General features: G+C 32.7%; 2 protein-coding genes across 3 annotated transcripts; one reads left to right on the plus strand and one right to left on the minus strand.

Moving 5' to 3' along the window:
• Positions 1-298: 298 nt before the first annotated feature.
• LOC108460165 (40S ribosomal protein S17-like) lies at positions 299-1,194 on the plus strand. The gene has a single exon (XM_017759536.2). It carries the CDS (start codon positions 575-577, stop codon positions 1,001-1,003), a length of 429 nt encoding a protein of 142 aa, XP_017615025.1. The 5' UTR covers positions 299-574; the 3' UTR covers positions 1,004-1,194.
• A 348-nt stretch (positions 1,195-1,542) lies between these two features.
• LOC108460164 (COP1-interactive protein 1) lies at positions 1,543-9,093 on the minus strand. 2 transcript variants are annotated; one of them, XM_017759535.2, is made up of 12 exons: positions 8,676-9,093; positions 6,925-7,752; positions 6,648-6,767; positions 6,332-6,553; positions 5,326-6,225; positions 3,991-5,232; positions 3,787-3,918; positions 3,572-3,703; positions 3,073-3,369; positions 2,791-2,874; positions 2,582-2,704; positions 1,543-2,241 (listed from the first exon to the last, which is right to left on the minus strand). In XM_017759535.2, the coding sequence occupies exons 1-12, from the start codon at positions 8,718-8,720 to the stop codon at positions 1,732-1,734; spliced, it is 4,635 nt and encodes a 1,544-aa protein (XP_017615024.1). In that variant the 5' UTR covers positions 8,721-9,093; the 3' UTR covers positions 1,543-1,731. The 2 variants fall into 2 exon arrangements, with proteins under 2 accessions (XP_017615024.1, XP_017615023.1); XM_017759534.2 differs by having other exon boundaries at positions 6,320-6,553.
• Positions 9,094-13,290: the final 4,197 nt, after the last annotated feature.

Raw genomic sequence — 13,290 nt, forward strand, 5'->3', positions numbered from 1 at the left:
CCTCCTATTTATAAGTTGGGGATGGGTAGTTCTAAGTATTGTGTCAAAAAGAATAGATATAACCAGAACTTATAATCAAATTTTTAAAAAAAAAAAAACACACACAAATTGTTTTGACCCTTTTCATGAAACTCATGGTTTTGCTAACATATTAAACTCTAAACGTTGCGTTGCATCAACTAACATAACCGCTTATTCCTGATGCTAATTCAGACCATAACACTAAACTGTTGTTTCCATGAATTACGTTTCCTTTTCAAGATGTTTAAATATTTATAGTTTTTTCATGATGATAGAGACAAAAGAATTTTTACAAGAATGATTATTACAATTTCAAACAATAACAGATATTGAGTCGTACTACATATGAAAACCTTGTACTTCCTTAATGTCGTAACGTAGACCGAAAATCAAACAACAGCCCATCATTTTCGTATTGAGCTAGGCCCAAAAGCCCATGCCCAGCCCAAACTAGCTAGATATTAAATAGTAAGAGAAAAACCCTAATTCTAACATTTTTAAGCATCTCCAAAACAACAGCCAATTACTCTTCAGTCTCAGCCGATCTTAAACCATGGGTCGCGTTCGCACAAAGACGGTGAAGAAATCGTCCCGTCAGGTAATCGAGCGGTACTATTCTCGAATGACCCTCGATTTTCACACCAACAAAAAGATTATCGAAGAAGTAGCTATAATCCCATCCAAGAGGCTCCGTAACAAGATTGCCGGTTTCTCGACCCATCTTATGAAACGTATCCAGAAAGGACCAGTTCGCGGGATTTCTCTTAAGCTTCAAGAAGAAGAGCGCGAGCGTCGCATGGATTTTGTCCCCGATGAATCGGCCATCAAGGTCGACCAAATCGAAGTTGATAAGGAAACACTTGATATGCTTTCGGTTCTTGGAATGGGTGATATTCCCGGCCTTGTTAAGGTTGACCCGGTTGCTGTTTCGGTTCCTCAAGTTGGGTTCGGTCGCGGTGGTGGACCCGGGAGGAGGTTTTGAGTGGTGGGTCTACATGGATTTCATGGGTTTTTTTTTTTAAGCTTCTATGTTTTTTTGTTCTGTTTTGGGGTAATTTCTAATTTTGTGTTTTTTATGGAACAATACTAGTTAAGTGGAACTGAAATTTTATCAAGTGTGATGTGTACTTTATTTTTGAAGAAATCTGAAATGGGTAATTTTAGTTTCTGGTATGGTCGACTCCATTAATTTTTTTTTGAATGTCATTTTAGATTCTGAGCTAAGAGTTTAGTTTGTTTGATTGATGCGCCCATTTGCATTCCAATTGGAGTAATGAATGCCAATTCTGGTTCTGCAGAAATTTCAAGCAAGACGTTAAAAAGATGTTTGCTTTATTAGGTTTAAGTATGGTTTAATTCCAAATTTGTATGCTTTGGTGCTGTATCAATGCAAAATTTTCAATGGAAATTGTAAGCAAGAATTTGATAAGATGGTCTTCGTTGAGCTTTAATTAACAAACAAATGTTTATATATTTTAGATTATAGCAAGCTCAAAAAAAACTGCAACTATGTAAAATCCATTTAACAATCATGTAATTGTTCAAGTATATTTATACCAAAGAATACAGAAACTGCTTTCTCAATCTGCACAAAAAACTCACCAAGCTTAACAGATCATAAAATATTTGACAGAAAACAAACCCTTATAAAACAAATCATAAAATATGTGATTATGTACTAAGAATTGAGGATGATCTTCATTTCTCGCTTCACTTTGGTGATATTGCTTTTGGTTCTTTTGGATGAGAAGATTTACCAGTAATTGCTTTCTTCACCTTAGAAATTGAGTTCTTGACTTTGGATCCAACACCTGATAGTATGTTTTGAGATTTCTTGGGTGGTTTAGTTTCAGCTTCTCTCGGTGCTTCCACCATCACTGGAGCATCCGAGCCGGAGTCGGTCTTATTCTGTTCCTCTCCTTCAGGTACTTCATCAGTTTTTAATTCTTTGGCTTGAATAGTTCCTGCAGCTTCCACCGTTGCTGCTTCCTTGCTTACTGTAAGTTCCCTCTCTTCAATCACACGTTCAGCCACCTCCACTTTCTTTTCTGTAGATTGTTGGAGTAGATCGGACAATAATAAATTACCACTACCTGTGGATGCAGGTTCCAATTTTATTTCAACACCTGAATTATCTGTTTTCTCTTCTCCATTATCAACCTCAGCTTTTTCAGGTTGCAAATCTCTTGCTTCAGGCTTCTCAATGGCTTCTCCTGGAACCTGTTTGTCAAGATTTACGTTAGTCTTCTATGTCTAAGCCTGGACCTGAAACTATTTATGTGTCCTATGTTATTCAGATTCGGACTAGAGTATTACATACAATTATGAGCTGGACACAGGTATTTTCAGTGTTTTAAAGTTTTTCTATGTATTTGGAGGGTTATTGAAGAGACTGATATGGATAATTCAAGGAAAATGAAGAGTCGAAACAATACAGTTTATAGCAGCTCAACTTGCATTTGCTTCTAAAGTCCCTTGAAACTAGATTCTAGCCTGAAATTGTTTCTTTGCCTTCCATTTAAAATATCTCATCTCTCTTATATACTGTATTTTCACTTACAGTTATGGCTTCTTTCACGGCAACTGGCGCTTGTTCGTGATCCTTCACAGTTCGATCTTCTTCAACAATCTCTTTCTTAAAATTGTTGTTTGAACCATCGTCCTTTAGAGCTTCCACAGTGAGCTGTTTGTAAAATTAAGAGTGAAGATGAAAAGATTTGAGGCAAGAGAAGAACAAGATGAATAAAAGATGAGTGCCTCTATACTGACCTTCTCATTTTGATTTTCTAATATTGGGGTTTCTGAGGTTTCATTTGTCTTGTCTCCCGCATGTTCATCCTTTAGCTCCTTAATCTGTCATGTTTGTTTCCACCATTAGGAGTTGTTGAGTTCATAAATAAATAATCAAAGCAAAGACAGGAAGAGAAAATAGATGTCACGAGTATGTGTCCAACATGAGTATGTTCAACTTATTTTTTCCAATTTTTTTAGAAATTTGGAAGGTCCTTAGAGGATCAACTCCCAAACCCATGTCCAGGATGCATCAGATACCTCAGTTGAATCCTCCACCGATGTAGACTTCTTGGTTATTTCTTCACTGGATTTGTCTGTTATTTTGTTTCCACCATGGCCAACTTCTGCTTCCTTTAGGTAAACCTCTTTGACATCTTCAACTTCAGCTTTCTCAGAGGATTCTGCAACTTTGTCCTGCAAATCTATTGGAACATGTTCTTTAACTGGTGAACTTGTTATCTCTGTGTTTTCAATCGGCTCTAATTCCCTGGAAATCTGATTATCTGAACCCTTGGTGCCTTCTGGATCTGACTTTGGTAATTCTAAGCTTGACTCCTGATAAAAGATGAAATAACTCAGGTAGATTTTATAATTTCAGTAGTGTGAATGTCCAATATCAGGAAACGTGTTCCAAATACTTTAAAAAAAACTGAAGAATCCGAATAACATAGACTACTCTCATGTATTTATCTCCCATTGAATCAAATTCTTTTTGCCTTTGCCTTTTAAAAACATCATTTAGTGCAAAAGTTCGAACCTCTTGTACCACTGTTGCGGTTTCTATCTTTGCAACTGAAGCTTGGGCAGGATTTCCAACAGTTTTATCCTCACAAACAATCTGCTTTTCAGCTATCTCATTTTCACTCATCTTTTGAGCTTCCACAACTTGCTGTTACAGATTAAAGCTTCAATATAGATAGATATGTAGATAATCAAGACAAGAATAAGATTAACACATTTGAGTTTTCTTACCTCTTCAGTTTGAGTGGTTTCCGATGCTTTGTCTTCAATCAGTTTACCCTTTAGCTCGTCTTCTCCAAGGCCATCTTTCACTGGCAGTTCTGGTTCTGAAGTCAGATAAGATGTTTCAGCAACTCCCTGAACCTGTCAACATATAATCGAGAATGAATAAAGAAAGTAGATGGAAATTGTTAAGTGATGCATTTGCTTGATTACCTCTTCTTTTGAAACTTCATTCACTATGATTTCATTTGTTTTGTCACACTGATTTTCTTCATCTATTGCTTTGACAAGTTCCTCTTTGATTAATTCATTGTCAAAAGCCTTTTCACTTGTCTCAACTTCAACATTTGAGGCTCCTTCAATCTCTGTTGCTTGTTCTTTGATCTTCTCTGGACTCTCACCTTCTTTCACTTCAGTTTCCATTGTTTTATCATCTTCCTTTGTTTCAAGCTTAGTTGGTTCCTCAGTTATTGAAGCTTGAGCAACAGTAGTTTCTTGACCCGCAACAGCTTCAGGCAATGCTGAAGCTAGAATTTGATCCTTTGGTTCCTCCACTTGAATAGCACAAGCAGCACCAGTTTCAGCTTTCTTACCATCTCCAAGCTCATCAACCTCTTCTTTTTCCAAGCATATCTCTGCTGTTTGCTTTGCATCAGATAATTCATCCTTAGAAGGCAATGTCGAAGATGTTGTCTGAATTTGATCTTTGAGTTCCTCATTTTGAAGACCCTGATCAACTACGGTTTCTTCTACTGAAACAACCTTGGGCTCTGTCTCTTCTTCCTTTTGCAAGCTTACCTCTTCTATTGTTTTTGTTTCCGAAGAATCCTCCGAACTCTCATGTTTAACTATTTCAGCAACCTCTTGTATCTGTTCTTCTATCTTCTCACTCAATTGTGTGGTTTTGATTTCTTCCACGGAAGCCAACGTCGCTGTAGAAGTTTGAACACTTTGAGATAAGCATTCGGGTGATGTTTCAGGCACAGCTTTGGCTTGTTCAACTTCATTCACTTCTGGTTCCAAGGCTGATTCTATTTTCTCCAGTTCATGTTGTGGATTTTCGACGTCTTTAGTCTCTTGATTAGCGTCACTCTCACAAGTTTCTAGACTCGTCTTGACTGAGCTCAAATTCACAAGCTCCTCATTCACCTTGGTGTTGTCTAAGCTTGTCTCAGCTCCGACTTCTGTCACAATTTCATGACTCTTGTCTTGACAATCATGCTTGGATTCATCAACAATGTCCTTAATTTTTTCTTCTGATTCTGCTTCTTTGGTGCCTGTACTTACAGGGTCTCCAGACTCTTGATCCTGTCTCCTATCTTCCGATTCTACGATGAGGGATGCTCCTCGGTCCTTGATTGAATGATCTTCAACCTCCAAGTTTTTCGCTTCTACCTGTTCCTTCGAGTCTCCTTCCTTCAGACATTCTTTTGAGATGGAACTGTAGTCTTCCACCTATCAATACATAGTTAAAAAGTTTCAAAAATTAAAGAAAATTTTAGAACATCATTTAAAAAGTCATGATGGAATAAAAAACATGTTCTTTACCTCTTCAGACAAGATGACAGCCTTGGTAACCTCATAGGCATTTTGTTCAACCTCGGGTTTGTCTGACAGTTCCTCGTTTATCTGTTTTTCACTTTCTTGGTTCTGAACCTCGGTGATGGTTTCATCAGCTTGGCTCTTGCTCAGTTCGGGGATTGGTTTCTTACTTTTTCCTTCATTATCATTCATGTTTATGACCTCGGGAATCTGATCCTGAGCTCCTTTTGGCACTTCAGTTTCTGCCAAGCTCTCAGCTAAATTACCTTCTTCTTGGATGGCCTTTTCGACATCTTTGTACATGCCCGAGGTGTCTCCTGAATCCACGGCTTCATCTGATGGCTTTCCATCTTTGATCTTCTCTTTTTCCAATCCTAAATCTGATAATTGTTCATCTTGCGATGTTTTTGCTACAGAGATGCATTCTCCAGTCTCCTGTTCTGTATGCACATATGATTCCTCGGCCAAGTGCTCCGGCCCAGTCTCTTTGGACTCTATTGTTGGATCATCTGCCTTTTCCATTAATTTCTCATCTGTTGCTTGTGGCAAAGGAGTTTCAGAGTGCTCATATGGAACTTTATCCTGCATTCCATCTTCTTCCCTGGATATCTCCATGTCCTTCTCGCATGATTGGGAGGACTTGTCCTGTTCCACCTCATTGTCTGCACCATCTACGTGGACACTTTCATGTTCGGTTGTTGCTAGGCTGTTTTCTTCAGTGGCAACAACATTTTCTGTTTCCTGCTTTTTCTCTTCTGCATCTGCTTCAGCTGCCTTTAGCTTTGTCTCTTCTGGTTCCACTGCAGCCGGTGCAGATTCCCTGTCAGCAGCATCGATACTTTCTTCTACTAAGGTTTTCTCTTCAGCATCCTTGTTTGAGTCCTCAAGCTCAGATGAAGAGATTGCCTGTAAAAAGATTGGATGTGCAAGTTAGCAGCTAACAATGGTCAAAAAGAACACATTTTTGGACCCAAATCAACTTTCATTTATATTAGCTGACCTTTTCTGTTACCTTCAATGGGGTGCTTTGATCTTCCTTTTTGCTTTCCTTCAAAGTTTCATCACTAATCATTGAGCTCAAGATGTCAGATATAGGAGCTTCCTTTAGCTTTGTCTCTTCTGGTTTTGCTGCAGCCGGTGCTGATTCCCGGTCAGCAGTATCAATACTTCCTTCTACTAAGGTTCTCTCTTCAGTATCCTTTTTTGAGTCTTCAATTTCTAATGAAGGGCTTGCCTGTAAATCATTGAATGTTTAAGTTAGCAACTAACAATGGTAAAAAAAAAAATTAACAAATTTTTGGGCTCAATTTTCATTTGTATTAGCTGACATTTTCTGTTAACTTCAATGGGATGCTTTCATTTTCCTCTGTGCTTTCTTTCATGGTTTCATCGCCAGTCGATGAACTCGAGATGTCAGCTATAGGATGTTCCTCCAGTTCTTTACTCACCTGCATGACGAGCAAAATTTGAACACAAAAGTACTACAAGGTAACATATAGAATAAGATTATAAACACGAATAAATCACACTAATGTTTTATGATTCCTAATTTCCATAATCTTTACATATGGAACTTTCACTTGATTCCGTTGTAGCTCCACTTACCTCTTCAAGCTTTGTTTCCACTTCCGCTGCAGGTTCATGCATGCAAGTGGCCTCCTCGTGTGGATTCTCATTCTCTTTCTTGGCGATCTCACTGATTTCCAAGGTTGTTTCATTGTCCTTGATCTCTGAGGTTTCAGCTACTTTCGAGGTTAAGGTGTCTCCAATGCTATCAGAAATGATTTGGTCCTTTTCTCTTGCTGATGTTTCAATCAGATCAGTTGCCTCAGCACTCTCTTCCTTTCCCACTATAGCAGGCAGCTTCTCTGGTTCGGTGTCTTTTGTTTCTTCAATGCTTTTCTCTTCAAGTTTCTCTTGAACAATATCAGAGTGATCGTCCTTGCTAACTATTTCATTAGCCTCATTCGAGCTTTCAATTATCAGATCATGGTTATCACTTAAAGCTTGTTTCTTGAGCTCTAAGTTAGCCTCTTGTTTATTGGACCCAACATCAGCATTTTGGCTTGTTTCTTCTACAATACTCCCACATTTCTCTTCCGGAGAAGAATCATGGTCTGCAGTTGCCTCACTCTTCGACATCTTTCCATCATTCTCCAGTATCTTATCAGCTTTCAATGGAGTGTCATCAATTGTGTTTTGATCTGGCATTCCACAGGTCACAGAAACCTCAGGTGACATTGAAAAACTTTCACCCTTGGATATTTCTGGATTCCCTTGAGAGACAGCACTCAAGGCTTCAACCCCATTATTACTGGCTAATTCTTCGTTGGTTGCTTTGTCCAAACATTCATCCATTCCGGCAGGTTCAGCGACTCCACCTTCGGATTTCTTCAAATCCAAACTAGGTTTGCTAATCTCCTCTTCTGCTTTCTGCATAGATAATGAAGTTATTATTATTATTATTTTCATTGTATATTGGAGAAATTTATAGCTGGAAAAAATATGCTTCTTTTGGTAACAAAATTAAATTTGGTAAATTTATTCATTTCTGATCATTCTTTCCTTTCCAGTATGAACAAATCTTAATTCCTGCAAAACTAAAACATATCCGCCAGAAATCAAATGCATATGCAGCTCACTGTTTTTACGAAGAACAGCGACATTAAGGCAAGTTAGCTGTCGGATTGTGTTATATCAGAATCAGATTCCTAATATCTTAGCCCACCATATTCAAGTTTAAGGCAAAGTCAGTCTATCTTATCACATTACTGTCAGTGGATTTCTATATTGGCAATGCTACGGCTTTGCCAAATTGTTCGTGAGCATTTTAATGCATGAACCTATATGAGATAGACCTCTTCTCATGAATATGCCAACCATTTATGCTAATAATTACGATAAATCGATTCATGTTAACAAATATTTAATGCTAGTTTAGCTAATCATGATCATATTTGATTGAACTTTCTAGATGTTTTGTTTATGAATCATAACAGAAGTTACCAGAAAAGCTAAAAAGCTAGATCCATTAAAAGTGAGAAACTTTCAGTGAAACACAAGAAACTGATCTCATGAATCTGGTTTCTGAAAGGGGATAGAAAAAGGATCTAAGGACCAGATCAGCTTTTGTTTTCGCCCTTTTATGTCTTAAAGAACTCAAAGATCATCATGTTTTAAGTGTTTCAACAACATCAAAAAGGTTGCATACTGTTAAACTAAAGTGACCTCTCTTGTTTTTCTGGTCAGAAATTGCAGTATCCTTGTTGGAAAACATCATATGATCTTTACTATACAGAGACAAAATACAAAGCAAAGCAAAACAAAAACATGTAATAGAGAAAAGAACTATTTACCGCTACAGAAATGGGTTCTGGAATGATTTCTGCTTCAGTTGCCATCTTTTCATGGAGAAAAAAGTGATCAACTCCGAGCCTGAATCGGAAAATCCGAACTTGAGAATACTATAGAAAATTGACTATGATTCTTCTGAAACTTTGATGAGTTTTTGAAAAATCAAAGGTTGGATTGTTAGATATGTAAGAATGATCAAAGGTGACAAATCCCACTTGGTATATGCTAATACACTTGCTGAGTTGGCCATATATGTAAATTGGCCCTACTGATTTGTCACTCACATGGCTTGGAGTGGGCTAATACAGCGCTGTTGATATTTGCAATAACAGGTCTTTTGGTTAAAGATGGATTGATTTTCAGAGTGGGGGAAAATTTTAATTTTTGAGATGTTTCCACTAACAGAAAGGATCGGACAAACCTTTTTAACAGTTTCCTTTTTGTCTGAAGGCTAAGTGATTAGTTGTCTTGTGGGGTTCTAACACCTTTTGTAAATTAAAATTTGGGACGAGTTCTTCCCAACTAACCATTTGTTGTGGGCATGATTAAAGGCGTCTAAATCCAAAAGTTAATTCGAAAAAATTTAAATTCGATTAACGATTTGATGAAAAATAAAAACTTATATTCGAGATATTTGAATCCGAAAAAACCCGAACCTTCCCTCTGTTTTTTCCTTTTTAGCCTGTCATATTCACGTACCAACCTGACCATGCAACAGGAGGGGAGCACTTCAAGTATAAAAACTCCTAGACAAACTTTAAAGGAACGATTCCAGCTACGATCCCTGTACCTTTTAAACTTTTATAATTTAGTCCCTCTAGTTATGTGGTTTAAAAATTAAAGTGGAATTAATAATGCGATTAATGAACTTCCATTAATTTTGAATCTCACATATTTTAATGTTTAAATGTATGACTTAAAATTAAAATTCAATTAATAACATAGATTCAAACAAGTTTGTATTCCCATGTGATGTATGGTCAATTGTGTATATTAAATTTATAATATTAGTTTTTGTTTAAATTTTAATATTTTTTTAAAAATTATTAAAATTTAAAAATTAATGTAATTAAAAATATTTAATTATTTTTGAATCAACTATATTAACATCATTTAATTTTAAAGATATTTAATGTTAAAATAATACAAAAAATGTCATGATTTGAATTAACATTAATATATTATAATTTAAATAATATTATTAATAATTTTTACATGTTATTTATTTGATATATTTTTTAAATTAATTTTTAATTTTGAAATTGTTAATATTCATTTTTGTGATTTTATATTTTTTGTCATACTTTAATCAATAAATATAATTAAATCTCAGTATATTTAAAAATTTTAATTTAATAAATTTTATTAATATGTATCTTTTAAACTATATTTTAATTTTAATAATTTAATAATTATTAATTTTAATATTATAAAATTAAAATTTAATTTAATTAAATAAAATCTTAAAATAAAGAGATATTGATTTAAAATAAAATTCATCTTTAACATATAAAAATTATAAAGAAAAATTTAAACAAAAGACATGAAATGACTTTAAAAAAATTAAAAAGGTAAAGAGTAAAAAATAATTTACTTAAAATAAATATGTAAAAAAATTGTAATATGAATATTGTAACCTTATATTGGTGTAGCATTTATATATGATTTAACAAACTCATTTAACATAGATATCAATTAAATTTTAATTTTTAAATTAAATAAATAGATAGACTAAATTTAATTTTAAAAGTGAAAAATACAAAAATCAAAACAATTAGACCAATTTTAAAGTAAGATATAACATGTTTCAAAAAGCATTAACATTGGTTAATAGAACACTTTTAATACATGAAATATATTCATATTTAAAGTTTTTTGAATAATCTTATTATAGGTTTCAATTATATTTGTTTTTTAACATAATTCTTAGAAATAGGTATAGTCCCTCCCCAACCCATAAATAGAAGGATAATGCGATTCAGCACACTTAAATTAACGTCTTCTTGCATTGATAATAATACCCATACCAATTGAGTTAAAACTGAATCGAGTATTCATGTTTAAAATTTTAATAAGTTTAATTTATATTTACACAAATTAACACGAAACAAGAATTAACAAGTGGAGTAAGATTGAAGTAGAAGCTCCAAATTTAAATTGGTAAAATGCATCATTTTCAAGCATTGAATTAGTGCAGAAAGGAATTTTTTTCAATACGAAAATTATGTACACTTTTGAAGATAATGATGAGTTATATTTAAGAATTTTCAAACCTAAATACTTATCTTAACAAAGCATGGGAGAATCTTCTTTGTTTTTTTTTCTTTGCAATTTAAATATGTTTTGTCTTTTATAATATTATCATAATAGTTTAATTTTATTTTTATTTTTTATAATTCAATTTAAAGATTAAACTAAAATTGAAATTATAATTTAGGTAGTCTGGTGAGGTCACATCATTTGGCGCCACTATCTCAGACAGTGACTATGAAGTATTAATATAATAATTGAAGAAAAAAAAGAAGTATTGGTTGGAAATTTGCTCAGAGATAATAAAGCAATGCTTTTGAAATTGAAATGTCCATGAAAAGAACATTAAAGGGACAGTTTGCTTATCCATGCCTCAATTATTATTATTATTATTATTATTATTATTATTATTTTAAGAATGAAAATAATCTTATTTAAATGTAAAATTTTAATCAATCTCACATATTATATATTTACATTAAACAAATAATGCTAAAATATTAATTTTAAATAATTTTTTATCCTAGATAAATTTAACTGTCTCATTTCACCAATCATTAAATAGATACTTTATCAACATTTAATTACTAATTAATATCTCAAAATTGATTCTGTAATAACCACGTCAGCTTTCCATTAGATTAAAAGAGAAGTCCAAGCTGGCATATATTTCTGAATTATGAGTGCAAATAATTATTTTAATTTAATTTATAGATATAAGACTCAACATGACGATCCAACAGGTATAGATTGTCTGTGTCTGCCGCCCCTGACGTATACACACAAATATACCACAAATTTAGTTTCATTTAAGAAAATATTTTTAAGTATTTCAATCAAATAGTAAAATAATTGGGTTTTTCTTTTAAGTAAAGATGATAGGACCCTTGATCAACAATATTGTACAAAGGACCACAAGTTTCATACCTATACATAATTTTGATTTTTCTACAATTAATTTTAGTAAAAATATCATATATACTCAATTACAAGATAAAAGATTATTTTAATAAAATTATATATATAAAAAATATTTAATCTATTGTTAATAAAATTTTTAAATTTCACAAATAAAATTAAAAATTAACAATATACCACAGAATCAACTTATACATATAAAAATGGGTGTCTCAATTGAAGAAAATAGAGGCCAATGGTGCCCCAATTCATTTGGTCACAGTCAGTCAATAAAGGGAATTAATAATAGATAATTAATGGACGGTTCATGCTTGGGTCCATCTTTTGATGTGAACTACTCTTTTATCTTTAGCTTCCGTATCTCATTTGCCTAAATTAATCCCTTATAATTCCTTATTTTAGTCAAAGTTTGCTCAAACAATTTAATAAATGAATATCATTTTCTATTGATTTGGATATCTATAAATCACGTCTATCTAATCTAAGGAAAACCACAGCTTACAACAATATCATATATATATATATATATATATATATATATATATATATATATATATATTCCTCCAAATTAGGATTTAATACATGGATATATATATATATATATATATTATAATTAATTTTAAAATAAAATTATTTTATATCAATATTTATATATTTAAATTTATTTGATTAATTATTCAATTAAAATTACTTTTAAATGATACTTCAAAATTTTAATTATCGGTTTAAAACATTATTAAATATATATATATATATGTAATGAAAATTAATTTTCTTCTCCTAAACTTCTCTCTATATATATTGGTTTTGTATTTACTGAATTGGTGGAATCTTTCAAGTGAGAATTTTCTCTCATAAAAAAATAAAATTTTAACATCATTAATAAATTTAATGCGAATACGCCCCGTAGTATATAGGGTGGCTGCCAGCCTAAAGATTATGAAAATATTTATCCTTCCGGATGGTCAAGGCTGGCTACCCATTTGGCAACCGACCCACCACCACAAACAAACTGGTCCACCCATTTTAATTAATTACTTGATTTAAACAACTAAATACGTTTTTTATATTTTTACCTCCTAGTATATATTAGTCACTCAGTTATTAACATATTTTTGTTTTGCTTATCAAATTATAAAAATTTTAATTTTTGTCACTAGTATTATCATTTGTTTTTGTTTTGGTCACCATCTATTAAATCATTAATTGAAATCATGATGTGGCATTTTTTAATTAGTATAATTATATATTTAGTCATCAACGATTACACATTCTATCAATTTAATCATAATTCTAAATAATTCAACAAGTTTAATCCTCTACATTATTATAAAACTCTACCGCATGTGTATCAAATAATTATCCAACTATTATTATAAAAAATATTTTTTAGTATCTAAGTTAATAATTAAATTAATGAATTATAATACTTAAATAATGCAATTAAAG

The sequence above is a fragment of the Gossypium arboreum genome, chromosome 4 (genome assembly GCF_025698485.1).
Source record: "Gossypium arboreum isolate Shixiya-1 chromosome 4, ASM2569848v2, whole genome shotgun sequence".
Taxonomy (NCBI): Eukaryota; Viridiplantae; Streptophyta; class Magnoliopsida; order Malvales; family Malvaceae; genus Gossypium; species Gossypium arboreum.

Excerpts from the sequence above, each read along its gene's own strand:
- LOC108460165 (XM_017759536.2), top strand. The coding sequence starts at position 575 with ATGGGTCGCGTTCGCACAAAGACGGTGAAGAAATCGTCCCGTCAGGTA.
- LOC108460164 (XM_017759534.2), bottom strand. The coding sequence starts at position 8,720 with ATGGCAACTGAAGCAGAAATCATTCCAGAACCCATTTCTGTAGCG. Across the intron at positions 6,768-6,924 it reads TGGAAACAAAGCTTGAAGAG|GTGAGTAAAGAACTGGAGGA; the intron begins GTAAGTGGAGCT and ends CTCGTCATGCAG. Across the intron at positions 2,242-2,581 it reads CCGTGAAAGAAGCCATAACT|GTTCCAGGAGAAGCCATTGA; the intron begins GTAAGTGAAAAT and ends CTTGACAAACAG.